The sequence below is a fragment of the Podarcis gaigeae genome, assembly GCF_964106915.1.
Source record: "Podarcis gaigeae genome assembly, chromosome: 2".
NCBI classification, from domain to species: domain Eukaryota; kingdom Metazoa; phylum Chordata; class Lepidosauria; order Squamata; family Lacertidae; genus Podarcis; species Podarcis gaigeae.
This window is the reverse complement of record NC_139679.1, coordinates 52,007,876-52,030,946: the sequence shown is the minus strand read 5'-3', so window position 1 is coordinate 52,030,946 and position 23,071 is coordinate 52,007,876. Positions and strand designations below refer to the sequence as shown.

The window sequence follows — 23,071 nt, the reverse complement described above, 5'->3', positions numbered from 1 at the left end:
TCAGAAAAAGCCAAAGCTCACAAGCTTGCTTGCTTCTGTTGTACTTATTTGTATGGTTTTAATTGAGATAATAGATAGTTTTACTTCTAATTGTTTTTAATGGCTTTCCCCCTATGTTTTCAGTAGTTCTCATTTTTATATGACAGCTGTCTTGGGGTATAAATGAAATAATAATAATAATAATAATAATAATAATAATAATAAATGCAGGGTCAGAAGTGGCTCCAAGTACTGTAGTCACTGAGTGATGAATGTGGACATGTGAACCAGTCTTAATTTGAGCCATAATCTAATCTAAACCTTTCCCTGTTGCTTAAGGGGAAACAGAAGACAGAAGAAGGCACACTGAATTGTACCTGCAACTGAATTCCATTCAAAATCACAAATTAAAATAATTAACTCACACACCATGCTCCATCCAAAACAGAAAACATTACATAGGGATTAAAAAAATATGGTGGGACATATCCAGTGCTGTTCTACCAGTGTAGCAGATTTCTGGTTAGCAGCAGCATTTTCCCATCCTCTCCCTTTCAGCCCTGCATGCACCCTCAAAATCTACTCCAGGGGATTGGAGGAACCCTTTCCCCCTCTACAAAGAGCAGGTTTTGAAGACACAGAGGGAGAGCCGGGGCAAGTCCGGTTGCACAAGTGGAACTCTGCACACACGGTGTTGGATACAAGCCAGTATCTTTATTGTTCTCCAATCAGGACTGTTAATTATCTGACTCACATATTCAGCTTTTATTAAAGCTAGGCCAAAAATCACTGCCCAAGGATTTCTCAGTATATCACCGTGAACCTCCCTTAGTCAAGTAGAGGACGGAAATAAGTTTCCCCACATCAAGACGCAACCATGACAGCCTAGATAACAGCCATGAAAACAAGAAAATCTGTGTTGGGAATGATGTAGAAGAGGTAAATAAAATGGCACATATCATAATGTCATTGTATAAACCTACAGGGTAACTGCAAATGGAATACTGCATGTGGTTTGTTCATCCCATATAAATAAGGATATTGCAGAGTAGAGCTGTAGGAAAGATGCAGCCAATGGTTAATGAAAACAACCAGAAGAACATCATCTTCATGGAGAAAAGATCAGGAAGTTGGCATTTTTTCATTTGGACAAAATGCGGGCTAAAGCAAGGGAGGAGCATATTAAGAGGTTTACAGAAGTGTGCCTGGTGTAGAGAGAGAGACAGGGAAACCCAAAAATATCTCTCATGCATCATCCTCGACCACGATTTCTTCTCACAATACAACAAAACTAGATTCTTTTGCTTGTGAGTTGTTGGCCATGAAAGGAATTAAATCAGATAGAGAGATAAATGATAGATAATAGATAGATAGATGATGATAGATAGATAGATAGATAGATAGATAGATAGATAGATAGATAGATAGATATTAGAATGCAGTAGCATCTGCAAACTAGATTACGATCTGTTGACGGCTGGAAGTAGGAAAGGCGGAACTGGAGCATGCAACATATTTCCATGAGGGAAGCTGTAAGAATCCAGTACTGCAGACATAAACTGAATTAACAACACAATTCTAATCATGCCTGCTCAAAAGTAAATCCTCTTGAACTCACTGAGGGTTTACTCCCAGGTAATTTTGATTAGGCTTGCAGCCTAGATACACCATCCTGTTTATAGGGTGCTTCTACCCCCTCAACCACTGCTGATAGTGCTGAGAGCAAAGCAGCGGTTGCTAGGGTGACAGACCCTGTTCAACCTTATTCTGCTGTGCTGATTGACGGCTCCTGCAGAGTTATACCACGGAAGGCTAAAGGGCAAATACAGAAGGAGGCTGTGAGCAACTCACCTGTGGACCACAGTGAAAATTTCCTCTGGAAAGGGGCACCAAAGCAGCAGCCCATATGTCCACCAGCTCATGCAGCCCCAAGGCCAGCAGTTTATCCTTCCTAGCAGACCCGGGACAAGACCAATGCAATCCACCACATCAAAAGTACTCTTGTTAGTCTTTGGGCAAACAGCCTCTCAATGCACAATGCATCTTTTGATGGCCGCCCTGCATTTGGAAGGTGGGAGGTGTGGCTGGGCATGTGTCCCAAGAGGCAGCACCGAGCCAGCCTCAACTCTCCCCTGCTCCACTAGTTTGTCGCCCCTCCATGCCGCTTCAGATTGTATCTCAAATGCCAGGCAGTACATTCCTGGCATTCTGAGCTTTGGTGGGTGGTGAAGAAAAATCCAGATGTCTCTTGAAAGGCTGGTTTGGGTCCTCCTTGAAGACAGGCATGAAAAGCCCACACATCTGCATTGCATAATTTGTGAGTTATGCAAATGAGGTACACTACTTATGCAAATCAAATCCTCTGCAAATCTTAACTGATATAATTTTCAGGAGGTGATCTGCTCCTGCTGTATAAATGAAAACAGCAGGCCAAGAGCTGCAACAGCAACTGACCAGCCTAAACCTTTTCACTGTCAGAGCTTTTCTCATTAGTGTTCCTACAACCTGAGCTCCATTTTCTCTTCTCTAGCAACCAAAATACATAATCCAAGCTATTGTTCCCCATGACACTGTATCGCAAAACCTCTCATTTCAATCAATAGGAGAATGAGAGTTTTACATTGAAAAGACTGGGTAGAATTCAAAATGTTGAACTCAGACCAGACCTGTTGAAATCAATCGACCTAACTTAACTGTGTTCATTAATTTCCGTGGCTCTGCTCCAAGTAAAACTTTTATCATTGCTATCATTTATACCCCGCTTTTGTATGTATCATATACCCAAAGGAGCATATAATAAAAGCAATATAAAACAGCATAGCTCATGCAGCATAAATGAAGTGATGGAAAGAGGTGGATAGAAACCAGTCTCAAAAGGGCACTTTTACGGAAAAGCTTTCTGGAATAACAAGAGCGGCAGGGACAAGTATGTCCTTGTTTGGAGGCTCCTCCTGAACTTGGCTTCTACAATAAAAAAGACTCCATCCTTCATGAGCACCCACCGTATATCCAGCAACAAAAGCCTCTCTTGGAGAGTTCTTGTGTACACTTAGATGAAATGGGACAGTTCTTGACAAATCTCAGTCTCTGCCCACTTGGAACTCAATGCAGGTGGTAGATGATGGGTAGAAAAGGTCCATTCTCTTGGCTCCAGGTAACACCCTAGCAGCTACATTCTGGGGAAACCAAAGCTACCTGTCTGTCTTCAAGTTCAGCCCCACATAAAGTGCATGACACACTAGCCCAACTTGGTGGAGACGAGGACATGAATCACAGGAGCCAAATGTGACTTATCCAGGAATGGGTCAGTTGGCATAATAGGTGAAATTGGTCAAAGTCACCACTGTCTACCCACGCCTGGAAAACTGGGAGTGGTGGCTCCTGCAGCACCCCCATGTGGCAGATCTGTGGATTCAAGGGGACTGCAACCCCATGCAGAACAAGCTGCACACTGTACATGAATGGTCAGGTCCTCCTCTTGGGAGCGGGTGGTGCTGTGGTCTAAACCACTGAGCCTCTTGGACTTGCTGATTGGAAGGTTGGCAGTTCGAATCCCTGCAATAGGATGAGCTCCCATTGCTCTGGCCCAGCTCCTGCTAACCTAGCAGTTCCAAAGCATACCAGTGTGAGTAGATAAATAGGCAGGAAGGTAAACAGCATTTCTGTGCACTCAGCGGCTTCCGTCACGGTGTTCCATTGCGCCAGAATTGGTTTAGTCATGCTGGCCACATGACCCAGAAAGCTGTCTGTGGACAAACTGCCTCAGCCTGAAAGCGAGATGAGCGCCACAACCCCATAGTTGCCTTTGACTGGACTTACGGTAACCACCCAGGGGTCCTTTGCCTTTTACCTTTACCTCAGGTCCTCCCCAGTGGAATCCATTGTTTCTTATTGGACATTTTATATATATTTTTTATAAGATATTTTTAAAAGATTTTCTTAATACAATAGAAAAAACAAACAAAATAACATATAACTTTACAATAGCCATATTTTCTTCGCTTCTTTGGACTTCCTCGCGTCTCTCGTTCCTGCGTTCCAAGTTTATCAAACTTTACCCAGCAATTTATCACCTTGTTTCAATTCTTATTTTATAATTTTCCAATATTTTGTCCCTAATTTTAGATAATTTTACCCAAACCTTAAAAGCTTAATTTTAGCATAATATTTATCCAAAATAATGTTTCTTATTGGACATTTTATAACCCTTAGAACCACTGTTTATAAGCAGTCAACCATCCTTATAAAGCAGGAATGGGGAACCTCAGGCTAGGGGAGGGGGGGAATATGGCCCTCCAGGCCTGTCTATGTGGCCCATACAACTCTCGCCATGCCACACACCCCAGGGCCACCTCCCCTTACGGGCAGCCATCCAAGTGCCACATACCAGTGGTGGGTGGGGACACAGGCCATAGTAGACTGAGCAAAAATTGTACCTTGGAACAGCATTATTATTATTATTAATATTAATAATTAAATTTGTATACTGCTATATGCCCGTAAATCTCACAACATAAAATAACAATATATTAAAAAAACACTAAATACATAATAAAAACAAAGACAACCCAATCACACACCCTTTCACAATGCCTTTTAAAAGGGCATTGAATATCAATCAGCCAAAGGCCTAGTCAAAGAGAGTATGCTTGCACCACCCTTCGTCTTCCACTCAGCCAAGCAAGAGGCATTATCAGAATTCAAGGGCACATTCCAGTCAGGCAAAAATCTTCTGTGGCACGAAGCAAGGCCAGGGAGGGATGTGGCCTGAGGAGAATTCTGAGGGCCAGACAGAGATGTCTGAAGGGCCACATGTGACCCCCAAGCCTGAGCTTCACCATATCAGGAAGAAAAACATCCTCAAAATCAACTTGAACTTGGGATAGTGTTCTGCCACCTTTCCTGTCACAACTGAATGCTTATCACTTATCAGAAGATCTATGTATTTCATGCAAAACCCTCATTCACGTCAGTGGAGTTCAAGGCATTCAGCCATGGGCTAAAGATAAGGGAATCAAACACACTCAATGGAAAAACAGAAAGTAAAAAAAAAAAAAAAGGAAGAGTGGGGAAGCTGCACTCTCTGCACTGACCCTCTCACCCTTCTTCATTTATAATACTGGATCCATTCACGATGACCTCTCTCAACTCCTGTCCCCATCACTACCGGATGAAAACAAAACAGCTGTTTACATTTTCACCTCAACTAAACCATTGGCCCTCTTATGCAAAAAGCATTCATGGTTTGAGATTTACACCCAGCAGCAGGTAATTCAACAAACCACAGTCATATGCCTCCTCACACAATAATAATACAGTGGTACCTCGGGTTAAGAACTTGATTCGTTCTGGAGGTCCGTTCTTAACATGAAACTGTTCTTAACCTGAGACACCACTTTAGCTAATAGGGCCTCCCACTGCCACCACGTGATTTCTGTTCTCATCCTGAAGCAAAGTTCTTAACCTGAGGTACTATTTCTGGGTTAACGGAGTCTGTAACCTGAAGCATCTGTAACCTGAAGCGTTTGTAACCCGAGGTACCACTGTAATAAAAATCACTCACCAACATGAGGGGAAGAGGGGTCACTGCTAGGCCTTGGCTTGCCAATATCTAGGGTCATGAATATGCAGACTATCTCCATCATACACATATTTTTAACATCTTCCCCACAGCTGCAGGGGGGGCTGGATTTTTGCTCCCCCCTAGTGAAGCAAGTTAGATTAAAGGTAAAGGTAAAGGTACCCCTGCCCGTACGGGCCAGTCTTGCCAGACTCTGGGGTTGTGCGCCCATCTCACTCAAGAGGCCAGGGGCCAGCGCTGTCCGAAGACACTTCCGGGTCACGTGGCCAGCATGACATCGCTGCTCTGGCGAGCCAGAGCTGCACACGGAAACGCCGTTTACCTTCCCGCTAGAAAGTGGTCCCTATTTATCTACTTGCACCCGAGGGTGCTTTCGAACTGCTAGGTTGGCAGGCGCTGGGACCGAGCAACGGGAGCGCACCCCGCCGCGGGGATTCGAACCGCCGACCTTTCGATCAGCATGCCCTAGGCACTGAGGTTTTTACCCACAGCGCCACCCACGTCCCATGTTAGATTACCCATCCCTATCTAATACACAGCATCCTGGATGCAATTGTGTGGATAAACACAATACTGCTAGCCAAAAAAATGGGGGGGGGGAGGGCATGGAGTACCCAGAATTGTGGGTGGTGGTTAGGTCCAGCCTCCTCTTTGCCCTCACCAAACATCACAAATATGATCTCAATGTGTAGGTATTTGTATTGGAAATAGGTGGCTGTCCAAACATCCCACAGAGGTGGATTTTAACATAAAATTTTCTTTTCCACTGTATATTTATATATATATATATATATATATATATATATATATATATATATATATATATATATATTGCTTTCGTAGATTTTCACGGGTACAGGAATGCAGGTTTTGGTGTCCTCGGGTGTCTTCCCGTGTAAAAGTTGGGGTGTCTAGGCGACGTTTCGACGAGGTCTCACTCGTCACCAGCCTGAAGATGACGAGTGAGACCTCGTCGAAACGTCGCCTAGACACCCCAACTTTTACACGGGAAGACACCCGAGGACACCAAAACCTGCATATATATATATATATATATATATATATATATATAATTTCTATAACACCCTTCATCTGAAGATCGCAGGATATGCTAGGTTAATTGGATTCTGTGCTGGAAGCCTGATAGGAAGCAAAGCCATGGTTATATAATAAACTGGCCAGATCTTCTTGCTGTTTTATATTAAAGTTTTTTGCTGCAGTTGTGAACACTGGAAACTTAAGGGCTATTTGTTATATTATTCTTCTCTATTTGCAAAAGGTAGGAAAGGTAAAGAGAAACTGCAAAGAAACGGTAACATCCAATCAGACTCAAAAGTTCGGCAAATAAAACCAGATTTGGGCAAGCAGCTATAAGGTAAAAAGGTAAAGGGACCCCTGACCATTAAGTCCAGTTGTGGCCGACTCTGGGGTTGTGGCGCTCATCTCGCTTTATTGGCCGAGGGAGCCGGCGTACAGCTTCCGGGTCATGTGGCCAGCATGACTAAGCCACTTATGGCGAACCAGAGCAGCGCACGGAAACGCTGTTTACCTTCCCGCTGGAGCGGTACCTATTTATCTACTTGCACTGGTGTGCTTTCGAACTGCTAGGTTGGCAGGAGCAGGGACCAAGCAACTGGAGCTCACTCCGCCATGGGGATTTGAACTACCGACCTTCTGATCGGCAAGTCTAGGCTCAGTGGTTTAACCCACAGTGCCACCTGCGTCCCTTGGTTATAGGGTAAAGAGGTGCAATTCATTAAGGGTCTGGAGCTCTTACTGCTCAATCCAAGGGTCAGAGTGCCTGGAATGAGAGAAGGTCATGACTCTCATGCAACATGGCAACCTTTCTTAGTGACAAACAGATCCTCTTTTCTTACCACGCATTTAGCAATATCTCAACTTCCCTCAACAAGTTTGCATAGCTCCAGTAGCTCATATGATTCAACGTTTCAATTATGCATACTCATCCCTGTTTATTCAATGAAATTTGTCCAGGGGGGATGGGAACTCTCCCTGGTGCTTACTTACAATCACAGCTGCTGATTTAGGCCACTGATTGACTTCCGAGTAAACATGCATAGGATTATTATGCAAATCACCATTTTACCTGTTTTTGTGTACACAGGGCTGAAGTCATCCTGAGCCCATGTCCTTGGGAGTTCAGGGAGCATGCGGGGATGCGAAGGCTGGAATCCTATGCACATTTACCTGGGAGAAAACCCCAATGAATTCAGTGGGACTTCCTTCTGAGCAGAAATGAACAAGATTCCATTGGCTGACACAAATTAAAGCATTCTGAATCTGATAGATTAGATAGATATTTGATAGGTGATAGATGATAGATAGATATAGATAGATAGATAGATGATAGATAGATAGATAGATAGATAGATAGATAGATAGATAGATAGATGATAGATAGATAGATGATAGATAGATATAGAGATGTCCTTGCAAATGCTTGCCTATATATGACAGTTATTCAGCATCTGAACTGCATGCTGGTCCAGATTCTCTTGCTACATCTACTACAGCAAGGCCACTGTGGCGTAAAGCTTACAAGTGCTGTCATGGGATTAGACCAAACCTGAGTAGCTTAACTTTTAAGCTTACAGGAGTACCTTGGTTCTCGAACAGAATCCGTTCCAGAAGTCAGTTTGATTTCCGAAAACGTTCAGAAACCAAGGTGCAGCTTCTGATTGGCTGCAGGAGCTTCCTGCACTCAATTGGAAGCCGCATCAGACATTTGGCATCCAAAAATAGTTCGCAAACCAGAACAGTCACTTCCGGGTTTGCAGCGTTCAGGAGCCAAAACATTTGAGAACTAAGCTGTTTGAAAACCAAGGTACGACTGTATTGGATAGCCTTGGTCAAAACGCACACTCTCAATTTCACCTGCCTCAGTGGTGTGTTGGGGGGGTGATATCTTCGCCAGGGGCAGCCTGTCCCCTGGGTTCTGGCAAGAGCCCTGCAAGATCTAGTGAGGTTTTGCAGGGCTCCCATGAGATCTTGCCAGAACCCAGAAGCCACTATCACCTCAGTCGCTTCTCCTTCCTTCTCTGGCTGTGGCACTCATGGCAAATACCCCTTGCATTCTGCCACCTGAGGCCCTGATCTTCACAACCCTGAATTTCTTGCTGGAAGGGGAAGGATTCACTCTTTGCATCCCCAAATTCTTGTTCTTCCAGGTAGTGCAACGATATCCAGCCATGAAAGCTGCAAAAAAATTTTTGCGCAGGACCCTGCACATCCTTCCCATGTGGACTGTGCCACCTGCAGCGGCCGCCACAGTACACAATGTGTATAACAAAGGCTGCTCACAGTGAAGGACATTCACACGACTTGGGAGGCCAGCTAAAGCAGTCCTCCAGAACCCTGGATTGTCGGAATCTGCCTTGTGCAGAATCTGACCCATTGGTCCACTTAGCTCAGTACTGCCTGCACCGACTGGCAGCAGCTCTCCAGGATTTCAGACAGGGAACTTTTTCAACCGTACCTGGAAATGACAAGGACTGAAGCTGGGATCTCCTGCAAGAAAAGCAGGTGCTTTATCACTGCTCTACGGCCCTTCCCTGGAGGGAAGAGAGAGAGAGAGAGAGAGAGAGAGGAGCAAGAGGGTGAGAGAAGCAGCCCATGATGCAAGCATAAGACTTTCGCTTCCGGAGTCCGGATACCAAAAGAGCGACTCCTCCATTCTTTGTGCCCGCTTTCTCGGTGCCGGGCGAGCGCAGGGGGCAGAGCGCGCCACACGGGCGCACACGCTACCTCCGCCTGCGCGGCTGGCTGCACTGGGAGGCGGGAGGCAAGACATGCCAGGGAGGGGAGCGAAACGGTGGCTGGGAGGAGGACTCGGGGGAAGTGGTGGGGGGGGGGGCGAGAAATCAGCAGGGACCAAATGGATGGTACTGACCTGGAGGCTCATCTACAGACGTTCTCTTCGACTCCCCTGTTCCCGGCTGGCCCTTCCCCTTCCCACCTCGGGCGCGCAATTGGGAAGAGAGGCGAAAGGCGAGGAGGGGCGGGGAAGGGAAACTTCAGAGAAACTGTTCGCGCTGGGGTCCAGCTTCTGCCCCGCCCTGGCGCAAGAAACAGGAATTTCTCCAGAAGGGAGCCTTATCAGCCTTGCTGGTTTCCCAGCAGCGCAGCCGGACGGGGAGGTCAATGGGTTATCCAGGAGCGCAGCTGTAAACACCTCCGGAGAGGGCGGGAAAAAAATAAAGGGGGGGGGGAGGCTGCCCGGCGCAAACTGGAACGGGGCAATAATCAACAGGGTGTTTATCCGCCGCCTCCCCCGCGCACTACCTTACCAAACAATGAGAGCGCGGGAGGGGGGCGCCGCAAGTTTGCGAAGAGGAAACGGGTTGCCAAGTTGTTTACAGCCGCGTTGCTGTCCGCTGGCCTGAGACGCTGCCCGGCTTATTTGCTCAAACTAGCTCGTCTGGTCCAGCCACCTGCGCAGCTCCCCCATTTCTAGGATCTCTCTCTCTCACACACACACACACACACTCACTCTCTCTCTCTTTCTCCTGTGCCCTTGAAAAGAGAGGCTTTTCACCGCTGGTTAAACTTCAACTGAGACTGCAGAGCTGCCCTTGCTCCTTGCCACCCGTCTGGAAAGGAAGCAAAGGCAGGGGAGAAGGGTGTGAGCTAGATTCCTGTAGGGCCGGAAGGTTCAACTGTGGCTGACCATATGTGCTGGACTCAAACTCCCATCAGCCCCAGCCAGCAGGGGCAGTGGACAGGGAGGGCGGGAACTGGTGTCCAGTCCAGCAATATCTAGAGATCACTAAGATAGCCACTGCTGGTGTAAGTCTGAGTGGCCATTTCTGGTAAGTTTCCCTCTTATTCCTTCTTGCCACGTTAGGAAGTTAAATGGATTTCCAATTGTTGTTTACTTCCGCATAACGTCTGAATCAGAAGCGGCTGTCTGAGTCTGGCCCCGGTGCCTGCATGCAGCGGTACACTGGATGAGGGCCAATAAACGGAGTTTGAAACCTGACAAGACCAGTTTGGTTCCCATGTCTGGGAGGCAGACCAGTTACCTGTTCTGAATTTGGCCAAACATTCTCTGAAAGATGAGGTATATGGTCTCTGGGTGCGCCTAGGTCCATCTTTGTCGCTGGAAACATGTGTTTTTAGCAGCTAGGGACCCGTTTTTTTATCTTAGGCTGGTTTATGACTACTTAGGTTGTAGTTATGTGTTTTTTTCATGTTATAAGCTGCTCTGAGCATGATTTGAACTGTGGAAAGACGGCATGCAAATGAAATCGTGTATGTATATGTACAACATCTGTCATGGGCATAGCCAGGATTCTTGTTAGGGAGGCAGGCCTTTTGTGGTGGGGGGAGAACCTAAGTTTGCTATATATATTTTATTTGTTTTTATTGATGGGGGGCTGTCCCCCCCCCGGCTATGTCTATGACAGCTGTGACGATTCCTAGACCACAGTGGGCCAGACACTGGAAATCTCAGTAATGGACTACTGCAATATGCTCTATGGAGAGCTGCCCTGTCAATTGGTCTGGAAGCTACACTTAGAGCAGAAGAGAGCAATAGCAGATAATACTATTGCTGAGAGATCTGCACTGGCAGACAGTGTGCTACTGGGCCCAAGCTAAGGCGCTGTTGTTGATTTATAAACCCCTAAGCAACTTGGAACCAGTTTGCAGGAGGGACAGCCCCATTCATTTCTGCCCAAGCAGTATGTTTGTCAGCCAAGGCACTTTCCTGATGCCACATGATGCTCACTCTGCAACCACCAGAAGCAGAGCTCCCTAATGTTGTGGACCTCCCTCCCATATGTATTAAGCAAGCTTCTTCTGTTTTACCTTTAAGAAGTTTGCTCAAAACAAAACTATCTAACCAAGCCTTCCCTGTAGTAGGACCAGCTTTGCAGTTCTTTGATTGCTGAACAGTTTTTAATATTTTTATTTTGTCAAATGTTAATTGTTCGTTGCTTAGGGGAAAGTGAGCAGCATAGGAATCTGAGAAATAAATAAACTGTGTATGTGTGTGTATATGTATAATAGCTTAATCCATAAAAAACATAGGATTGTGAGTTTGCCTGTGAATGGATCTGCCACCATAGTTTTGCCCTAAAATGATGACTGATAAGAGTCTTGGATTTGGTATCATGATGTTAGTAGTTCTAAATGGCTGTGGACTGTCCCCTGCAAGGATAGTTCACTTGAGGTTGTGTTTGACAGAAGTGTGTGGTGCATTGTGAGCAATAGCAGATGGCAGGGTCGGGTAGCAGGGCTTATCCAACCTCCCTTCTGTGAAGTCACTGCTGTTTACTGGGGGGGGGGGGGACGACGACAAGGTGTCAGTGAGGTCGGTGCTGCAAAAATACAATTCTTTAACCCACACTGGAGATAAATACAGGGCACTCTCTGATCAAGAAACTCAACCAGCTCCTGACCAACTGCCCTGATCTAGCCCAAAAGCTGCTTGACCAGATCTATGACAATGCTGTGAATGATGACCCCTAGGCAGTGCTTGAACAAGCTTTTCACCCCAGCCAATAGGGTGTTCCTGCTGGTGCACTTGCACAATGCTGACCTTACCCACTGCCTCCCACTCTCCCTCATGATAAATCACAGTGATTGCACTGCCAGGAGGTCAGGTAAGCACCATGACCACCCCACCTTACCATCCACTACGGATTGTGTTTGAGAAAGAAACAGTAGCTGGCAGTTTTGGAGGAAACAAAGGCGGAGGAGACAACACAGAGAGTTTCTAGAAGCGACTAGCTGAAACTGGCGGTGCCACCTTGGAAGCGGCCGCCCAAGTTCTCTCTCCTATCTAGACATGCTTATTTGCCTCTGTTTATTGTTGCCCTGTATTTTTGCAACGAAGAGTCTCCGTGCTCTCTCATCTGAAGAGAAGCAAACCCAGAAGTGCTGTCCTTGGAACTTCTCTTCACTCAGAAGAACATATAAACAACATGGCCGATTGATTCACTAGTCAAACATAGAAGAACATCAGAGGATCCCTGCTGGACCACACTAACAGCTTGCTTAGTCTAGCACCCTGTTCCCACAACCAAATGCCTCTGGGAAGCACACAAGCAGGGCATAGGGCAAAAGTTAACTCTCCAGCAGCTGTTATTTATGTTAACTTCCAATACTGAAGATAACATAAAGCCATCATGACTAGGAGCCAATGATAGCTTTATCCTCCGTGAAGTTGTCTAATCCCATTATGTTTATTCACCCATCTCTCTATGAAATCATAAATGCAACCATGCCCAATGCCTCCAAAAGAGATGCACGTCACAGGAAGCATGCAGAACAATTCTGCCATTAGAAATCTCTACGCATGTTAATTTAGGAATAAATTGTTACTGGGGAACATTTTGTGTGATGCAAAATGCTCATTGTCCTTCATGGAGATTCTGAGGTGGACTGTAGATTACATTGCCAGTGGAAACAGGCCTGTTTGTTCAATTTATGGCTCACCTGGCATTCCAACCTTTGGCAGACATTCATTCAAAGGGAATCTGAAGAATGCAACACAGAGTTCATCCAGGGGCGAAACAAGCCTTTATTTCACCCAGGTCAAAGACCCAGTTTGGCGCACGCACGCACACACACCCCCACACACAATTATGTAAACACACAGACAGACAGGGAGCCTCAATGCTGCCCTTCTGGAGGCTTCACCCAGGGCAAAAAAAACCCCAGCTAGCTCCTTCACCCTGCCCCATAGCTATGGCACTGAGTTCATGATACAGTGGTACCTCAGGTTATATACGCTTCAGGTTACATATGCTTCAGGTTACAGACTCTGCTAACCCAGAAATATTACCTCAGGTTAAGAAGTTTGCTTCAGGATGAGAACAGAAATCGTGCTCTGGTGGCAGGAGACCCCATTAGCTAAAGTGGTGCTTCAGGTTAAGAACAGTTTCAGGTTAAGAACGGACCTCCAGAACAAATTCAGTTCTTAACCCGAGGTACCACTGCATCCATCAAAGAACATGATACATTTAGCTGCTTGGAAGACTGAGCAGGGTTTTGTTTTTTGGAGGGGCAGGGAGAGAGGAAATGGGAAGGCTACTTGCTTGCTTCAGGGTGGACAGGATTTCCTGGCAGCCTTTAGAAGGCAGGATGCAAGAAGTCCCTGCTGCAGGCATTTTGGCTGCTATTCAAGCCTGCAAGGGCAGCATCTTGATGCTACTGCAGGGGTAAAAAGCCAGGGGTAGCCAACAGGGTGCCCTCCAGAGGATGCAAGATGATATAACCCCCCTCTTTCCTAACCACTGGGCTGGCCATACCAGCTGGGGCTGATGGGGCTTAGAGTCTTAACAGATATGGAAGGTACCATGTTCGCTACTCCTGGTGCCATGTTGGCCGCAACATCTCAACGTACAAAGTTTATTTGGGTTTGGGGAAATTTGCTACCAATGTGACGGCAGCTTTAGCAATAATACTCAGGATTATAAAGCACTTTGAGAGTTCAGAGCACACACATTATTTCATTAACCAGCACTCATTACACCCGGCATGACCTCTTTCAACCCAAGCAAAATTTAAGAGAGAAGGATCACAGTCTCCTTAACAATCCTCCAAACCCGCATGTTATTCCTCAGGAATACCTATATTATTGTAACATATTTTTTAAAAAGTATCCACAGCACATCCTCTCTAAATGCCCCTTTTTGTGGCATTTTCACATTCAGTTAAAATCTAAAATAGTATCCTGATCTTGACTCAGATTATTCTGACCAAGGTGAAAAGGAATATCCCAGCTGCCCTGTAGCTTTAGCATCTCTCTTCCAATGTGGTAACATCCTCTTTTAGCCAGAGCTTCCTGATGCCACCCATTATTAGAAATACAGAAGTTCTCACTCCACAATGCATATAACATCCCAGTGCCTTCCTGTTCTTGGGAGTCATCTGCAAAGCAGCCACTCCTAGCACTACAGGCCTCTTCTTTGGGGGAAATCAAGAAAACATCTGTAAACTGCACTCCTTTCCTCTCCAAAGGAGCCAGCCCACAAGAGGCATGCAAGCACAGAAGGAAAGAAAACCCCAGGGAGCCTTGCCTTTAATGGGATCCAAAGTGCTAACTCCCTTCCATCCAGGAGAAGGGTGGGTTCTTCCAGTGCCTGCTTCTTGCTCCTGGTCTTGATTCCTTGGATGGCAGGAACAGTTCAACATGGGACTCCCGCAGCCTGCAGAAATCTTCCATTTAGTTTTAAAGGGGCAACGATACCGTGCAGGTGGAGAATTGCTCCTTGCTGGTTGATTCCCCATCGCTGAAGCAGCAGCGGCCAAGCAGAGGTCACTTCTGCCCCACCTTGGAGCTGCTTTTTCACTCTTGGACTGTGATTTTGTTCTGCTGCTAAGCTTTGCTAGAAATATCCCTATCTTGCATCTTCAACAGTGCTAAGTACCCTTAAATCCATCAATAATGCAGGGTGATCAATGGCCTTTTGATGCAGGTAGAGTGCAGGCATCAACCTGCAGAGCGGGATGTCATAGGCCTTTGTGGAGATGTGGGGCCACACAGGGATCTGAAAGGGAATTTCAGGGAACCCAGATGCCTTGGGGAGTTGCTAAGGGGGCTACGGGCTGCGCAGTTTGAGGCTGCTGCTTTAACTGCAGTGCACAGCATTAAAGGGATCTAATATCTAATATCTGTAAGAGCTTAATACTTGGACATGGGAAATGCACCTTGACCGCAGTCTAATGTATCTCTCAGACTCACTTTGCCACTCAGGTTTTTTTTCCAACTAAGTGTTTGTGAGGAATATAGCACTGAAAGATAATCCCAGCACCTAATTTTTAAGAGTCTGCATGAAATTTGACTTTACCAGAATCTTGTGCTGACTTGAAATGTTTCAGTTTTTAACTTTTATTAAAGCATTTGTATTCTGTGCTCTGTAAAATCAAGGCATCGCCAGCGCTTCTTCGGGAATAAGGGAAAATTACAAATCCATTGAAAAGAATTATGTCTAACCTCTCTCAGTATGGATAGCCTTCCACACCCTGGTGCCCTCCCGATGTGTCCAGTCCTTACAAACATCAGAGTGCATCTCGTGGCCACATGGAGGGAGGCCTTTTCTGCAGTGGCACCAACCCCTGTTCAATCCAAAATGTGTCAACTGTAACTCACTTTACATACGAATTAAACATTTGTTTGCTCAAGCCTTTAGTTTGAACTGCTCATTATTTTGATTCTGGGTTTTTATTGACAGTATGTATTTTTTTGTTTTATCTGTATTCTAGTCTTGATTTTGTGGCTAAGTAACATCATGCGAGGGTATTTCCTAGGACTAATGTAAGACTGCGAAGCTGCCTTGTTATTTTTGCTTTGGATGCTACATGTTGTTATATTTATGGAAATGTGGCTTTTTGCATGTTACTAGATTTTTGTTTTGCCATGTAATAATGAAATTGTCACTATGCTATTGTTTTGCTACATTATTCTGAAATTGATATTGTGTTACTCTTTTGCTATGTTATAATGAAATTGTTAGGTTATTGTTTTGCTGTGTTATTATCAAAAGTTTTTGTAGTATTTGTTTGAGATGCATCCCTCTTTAGTTGCTGTAAACCTTTTGGAGCATGATTTTGTGTGTGTGTGGAGAAACAGCATACAAATAAAATGAATGAGTAAGTGAATTTTAAGGGTTTTTTATATTAACTGCTTAGAGATTTTTTATGTATATATTCCATTGATGAAATAAATGAACTCCCATGGTCCCCTAACCATGGGACATTCTGCCTGTGACTGATGGAACTGTAGCCTAGCATCATCTGCAGGCACCAGGCTGGGGAAGACCAATTTTCACATTTCACCATACAGTCACTGTCATTTCAAGCAAAATATAACTTGCAGGTGCTTTCTTTTCAGAGGAAACATCCATACTGCCTGGCCAGTCTCAGCGCAGTTGCCATGGCTCATTTGGAATAATATTCCTATGGTCCATAACAGCAGAAGTGGATTGAACAAGTCACTCAAGCATAGCTGTCAACGTTTCCCTTTTCTTGCAAGGAATCCTATTCGGAATAAGGGAATTTCCCTTTAAAAAAGAGAAACGTTGACAGCTATGGCCTCAAGACACATCTCCTAAGGGGGGGTGGGGTGCTGGCTTTGTTGCACAGGTAAACAGCTTAAACAGAAGGAGCTAACAGGAAAACTCCATTTGCCCCATTAGGCAGCAGTTCGCAAGGGTCCACGGATCAGAGAGGAGGCTGACTTTTCAAGGAGGAAAATGGGACTGCCTTCTGTTTGCATAAGACAAGCCAGAGGAGAACAAAATGCTCAGTTGTTATGGAATCCCTGCCTTGACCTGACCTCATCAAACAGAATACAAGAATATAATTGCAACACAGTTAATAAAGGTATAGTTATTTGTATTCCCCTCACCCTAATTTCTACCAGAGCTTGTGGGGGGTGAACTGTAGTTGCCTAGAAATATAATTAATTAGTTAATGAGTTTGAAAGCACATAGTGTTGAGGCAAGGCTCAGGTTGGTCCATGGTCAAGTGCTACTGTGAAACTGTGGTACATACAGTAATGTTTCCTAGCTTTCTGCAAAATAATAAACGTCAATGAAACATAGAGAGCCTAGGCTGATGAAAACACAGCAAGGTTATTTTGTTTTGCCATGTTTCAAATCACATGTGCCTATCATGCTGCACATCAGTACAGTTTGATGTGTTTCCAAGTCACCCACTCTTTGTCCGCACTGTGTGGTTTACATCTTCAAGCTGGATTGAAGCTGCTTTGCGGGGGAAAGGCATAAAAATGCAGTATTTCTCAAGAAGCAACAGGATAGATGGAGGTTGTGGATAATGTCATATGTATAGACTTCACAAACCAGTGGTGGGTGCAGAGTACACTGCCCTAGAGTATTCTATTGGTCAGTATTCCGGCCTTCTAAAAGTCTACACACAAAGACTTTGTACCCACCATTGCGTTATGTGTTTATACAGTGGTACCTCGCAAGACGAAATTAATTCGTTCTGCGAGTTTTTCATCTTGCGAATTTTTCGTCTTGTGAAGCACGGATTCCCACCGTATTAACGGTTTTAAGAAAAAGGAAACAAACTTGCAAGACGTTTTCGTCTTGCAAAGCAAGCCCATAGGGAAATTCGTCTTGTGAAGCAACTCAAAAAATGAAAAACTCTTTCGTCTTGCGAGTTTTTCGTCTTGCAAGTTTTTCGTCTTATGAGGCATTCGTCTTGCGAGGTACCACTGTATTGACTGTATTGACTGTGAAGACTCTCTAGCACAGAAAGATAAGTATGACTGACACCGCAAATGCCATAGAATCATAGAGTTGGAAGAGACCAAGAGAGCCATCAAGTTCGGAGGAATCTTTTTTCCCAACATGTAGCTTGAACCCACGAACCTGAGATTAAGAGTCTCAGGCTCTACTAACTGAGCTATCAAGAACCCCCCCCCCCTTTAGCACTGTAAATGGAACCTGATGCATTCACTGAGGACTGGTTTACCTTTTCCCACTCCCTTACGCAGACTTCTCTTTCCTCCGAAGTTTGCTTTCTAAATGGACAGTAACATTTCAACAATTCCAATATATTGTAAAATAGAACACTTAACTGTACAGTCCTATGACATTTACTCAGAAGTAAGTTCCACTGTGTCCAGTGGGTCTTGTTACCAACTTAGTGTGCAAAGGATTTCAGGCACAATAGATGGTGTATGTCCACGGCAGAAACAATGAAAGAATGTGTGTGTGTGTGTGTGTGTGTGTGTGTATTTAACAAAATGTATATACCGCTTAACTGTACATTAAAATGTGTAAAAGGTTTACAAATAATATATAATATACTTTTAAACTATTGAGCATACAGTAATGTTTTAGGTTATTTTAAAAATATAGAATCATGGAATCACAGAATTGTAGAGTTGGAAGGGACTCCAAGGGTCATGTAGTCCAACCCCTGCAATGCAGGAATCTCAGCTAAAGCATCCATGACAAATGGCTGTATATTCTTATGCACATATATGTACATACATACCATATATTCTTATGTACTTACTTGGTGCTCTGTCCTGCATCCAGACATTTCCAGAACAGATGGACAGGAGTCCTTGTAGTAGGTTCATGTGCTTAGTTTGATGTGTTGAAGCACAATGTGTGCCCTGGCATCAAATAAAACACCAAGTCACCTCAGTCGTATTGTTCTCCTCGTGGCTACAGTTCTGTTTAGAGATGGGGGTGTGGGGAATGAATTTGTTCAGTCATAAAAGAGGATTCAATTGTCAGATTATAAATATCTGGGCCTACAGGGAATGGAAACTGCTTACAACTTCTTGTTCCCAGATGAAGGCAATTCCTTCCTTTAGAAATCCCCGACAGGAATTCTGATAAAGGACTCTGAAGTATACTCGGAGTTGAGAGTAGATTTCATGCTCTTTATTCAGCTCATAGTGGTGAGGAGGAATGAAAGTTCCCCCAAAGTATCTGCTTTATAGACATTATTTACACAATGGGCTGCACGTGATTGGCTAATTCCAGAATTCTCCCGTAGGGCAATCAGGTTGTGGATTCACTTCCATCTGGAGCTGGATTGGGTGGCTCCTGCAGACCCATCATACTGCTGCATTGTTCTAGGACCAATCAGACTGCTGCATTTTGGATCCTATTGTTCTAGGACCAATCAGACTGCTGCATTTTGGATCCTACTCAACTCAGTACTTAACAGACTCGATGCCAACAACCCTCATTAAAATAGCTTAATAAACCTTCATCTCGTTCCCCATATTCTAGGATCCATTGCCAAGCAGTCAAAAGACCCATTGTTACTGGAATATATGCTGTCTGAACAGGGGGAGGTTCTGTACTTTATCTGTGGGTTTCTTTTGGGGAATCTATTTTTTTTTTAATGATATTTTATTAAGTTTTACAAAAGTTAACAACAATAAAATTAACTAAAATCACAAAAAATCAACAAACACACACATCAAAAATACAAACAAAAAGACAGAATAGAAAAAATAAAAACATAAAAAAGAAAATTCAACATTAAAAAAAACCTCTGTTTCAAGTTAATACCCTTCCAAATCTTATTTTCCTTACTTCCACCCGCCTTCCTTTCATGTATTCCACTTTAAAATTAGTTCAGCAATTATCATATTATTCAAGTTCATCCTTTATCCTTCCCTTTATACTCTTATTTATCTTAATCACTAGAACCCCTTCATTTCCTTTACAATGCCCTTAGCATTCATAAATTTTACAATGTTTTTGTAGATAAACTTTGAACTTCTTCCAGTCCTCTTCCACCTGCTCTTCTCCTTGATCTCGGATTCTGCCGGTCATTTCTGCCAGTTCCATATAGTCTATAACTTGCATCTGCCATTCTTCCAGGGTGGGTAGGTCTTGTGTCTTCCAGTGCTTTGCGATGAGTATTCTTGCTGCTGCTGTAGCATACATAAAAAAGGTTCTATCCTTCTTTGGCACCAATTGGCCGACCATGCCCAGGAGAATGTCTCTGGTTTCTTTAGGAAAGTATACTTAAATACTTTTTTCAGTTCATTATAGATCATTTCCCAGAAAGCCTTGATCCTTGGGCAGGCCCACCAAAGGTGAAAGAATGTTCCTTCCATTTCTTTACATTTCCAACATTTATTATCGGGCAAATGGTAAATTTTTGCTAGCTTGACAGGGGTCATGTACCACCTGTAAATCATTTTCATAATATTTTCTCTTAAGGCATTACATGCCGTAAATTTCATACCGGTGGTCCACAACCGTTCCCAGTCAGCAAACATAATGTTATGACCAATATCTTGTGCCCATTTTATCATAGCAGATTTAACCGTTTCATCCTCAGTATTCCATTTCAACAGCAGATTATACATTCTCGACAATACCTTAGCACTGGGTTCTAACAATTCTGTTTCCAACTTCGATTTTTCCACCTGGAAGCCATTTTTCCTGTCCGAATTATAGGCCTCTCTTACTTGGAAATAATGTAACCAATCCTGCACCTTATCTTTAAGTTTCTCATAACTCTGCAATTTCAGTTTGTCCCCATCCTGTTCCAAAATTTCCCAATATTTTGGCCAGTTCGATCCCATATTAAGTTTTTTCAAGGCCTTAGCCTCCATTGGTGAGAGCCACCTTGGGGTTTTATTCTCCAAGAAATCTTTATATCTGACCCAGACATTAAACAATGCTTTCCTGACAATATGGTTTTTAAACGCCATAAGGCGTTCTTTTGGGGAATCTAAACTTTCCACAGTGTCGAACACCTTCTAGCTGCAGGGTTTTAAAAAAATATCCACAACACTAATAAACCGGTGGAATACACTTTCTATTTTACTTCTTTGTTTTTAAAAACATGGGGGAAAACATTTCAATAAGTGCTTTAATTGGATTTGGGCTGCCTTGCATTAGTTTCCAACTTAACTCCTTTGGTAAAGCACTGAATATGATATTGTTTGTTTGTTTGTTTGTTTGTTTGTTTGTGTGTCAATCATCTTAAAATGTTCAGAAACCCCTTACTTGGCCTAAGTTGGCAAAATGACAGTTCTGGAGAAAGGGCTTTTAAAAAGAGAGTTTTGCTTCCTCTTTCCTGAGTGTCGGGAAGTTCACAGCAGCAGTGAGAACATCAGTTTCCTTTTGAGCAGACATCACTAGAGATGGACAGTACAGAATTGCTCAGGTGGGGGTGGGGGTGGGGGTGCTTTTGTCTTGAAATGTCCAGCTTGAAAAGGAATCATACAGCTGCAGCCAGGAGGAGCAAAGGCTTCAGTTCTAAGGCAACACCAGGCTCTGCTCCTGGCTCTGTCATAGCCAAGCACAGAAGCCAGTCTGCTTCAACGATCTGCTTTCAAGCCACCAACACAGTTTGAAGCAAAGCACCTTCCTTCAAGCTCCCATGTGGTGGACTGACAGGAGCTGGATTTAGGGGCAGGTGTGTTGGCTGCTAAGCTTCGGGTAGGGTTGCCATATTTTGAAGAGGATACATTTGCCAACTACTTTAACTATGGATCACTGTGACCAATGCCGGATTTATGTATAAGCTAAACAAGCTATAGCTTAGGGCCCCACTCTCTTGGGGGCCCCCAAAAAAATTAAAGGAAAAAACCTGGATGTACATTTTCAAAATATAAGATAAAAAAACAAATAAAATAAAACCTACATACAGCAACAGTGTTTTGTGTTTTTTAGGCTCCTATGACGTAAGTAAGGCCTGCTAGCCTGCTCCCTAAAATATCACAGGTTTGCTCATTTCTATATATAATAATTATTTCACTATTAATATACTTCTTCTTAATTGTATTTCACTATTAATATACTTCTTAATTGTATTTCAGTTCAACAATTCCTTTGATAAAATGCAGATTTTGTTATGTGCAAATGGCTTTAGATACCTATTAGGTCCATAAATTACCATATAGAATATATTGAAGACAAAAAACAGCAACAATTTGTTGTTGACAAAGGACAGCTGGACATATAAAGGGCCCCATTACCTTCAGTAGCTTAGGGCCTCATCAAGCCTAAATCCCGCCCTGGCTGTGATGACTCTACCCATGAAAAAAAGGATGTGTCCTAGAAAAAGAGGACATATAGCAATGGACTGGCTCCTGTCCAGACTACCTACTCAGCTATCCCATCAGCAGCTGAAACAGTAGAAAGATTTTGTCTTCCACTGTAAAGCTGACACTGACTTGCATGGCTAACATTGCACCAGCATTTGTGTGTGCGTATTTTACAGGAATATTTACAACCTCAGTGCCCATTCCACAAACAGCGAATTTACAAGTGGTCATAGCCATGTTTGCATGTAAATGTATCATTATTATTTTTTGTGACAGGGAACAATTACATCCAAAATCATATGCCACCATTGTGAAAGAGGTTGCAATGCATTTTTTTAAAGTATTTTAAAGTAGAACAAGCAAAGGGAACTTCTGAAGCAACTCCTCACATGGGACACCATTTGACCTAAGATCAACACAGTGGTTAGGGACAAAGATGCTTCAAATCATTTTTTATTAAAATTAGCAAGTTCTGCAAATAGCTTGGAGGTGGAAGAGGGGTGGGATTTTGTTTAGTTAAACAGAGCTGGGGGTAAAGGTTAAACACCATTCTTGGCCCTTATCTGAATTCCTTCCGCAGGCTCTGCTTTTAAAAAGACGGAGATGTTGCTTGTGGATTTCTCATATCACGTCGAGTTTTGCTCTGCGTTAATCCTTGAAAGTGGCTGCATGCCACTGTGTCTCTTAAGGTTCCAGCGCACAGGGATTCTCTTAAAAATGAAAAATGAAAAAAAAAAACCTGTTGTAACACTTAGAAGAACAGACTCTGTTAAGTATCTGCAGTTTAAAACAATAGCATAATAGTTGTCCTGTGTTAGAGGCAGTATGAGTACCTGTTGTTGGGAACTGCAGATGGGGAGACAGTTGTTGTGCTCATGTTCTGCTTGTGGGACTCTGGTGGCCCTCTGGATACTGGAGGACATGGGCCTTTGGCCTGATCCAGAAACTTATGCCCCCACTGTGGAAGAATGTGTGGATCC

General features: G+C 43.9%; 1 protein-coding gene across 13 annotated transcripts in view; it reads right to left on the bottom strand.

Moving 5' to 3' along the window:
• Positions 1-18,762, bottom strand: part of SH3TC2 (SH3 domain and tetratricopeptide repeats 2) — a 54,846-nt gene extending 36,084 nt beyond the window's left edge. For 2 of the 13 annotated variants that reach the window (XM_083726129.1, XM_083726128.1), the window contains exon 1: positions 1,831-1,986. In XM_083726129.1, coding sequence (XP_083582255.1) covers positions 1,831-1,885 — 55 coding nt within the window. In that variant the 5' untranslated portion in view covers positions 1,886-1,986. Of the gene's footprint in view, positions 1-1,830; positions 1,987-5,542; positions 5,683-7,667; positions 7,769-9,056; positions 9,133-9,470; positions 10,332-18,577 lie in introns of those variants that run through there. The other 11 variants (XM_083726126.1, XM_083726125.1, XM_083726127.1 and 8 more) reach the window with 10 other exon arrangements.
• Positions 18,763-23,071: the final 4,309 nt, after the last annotated feature.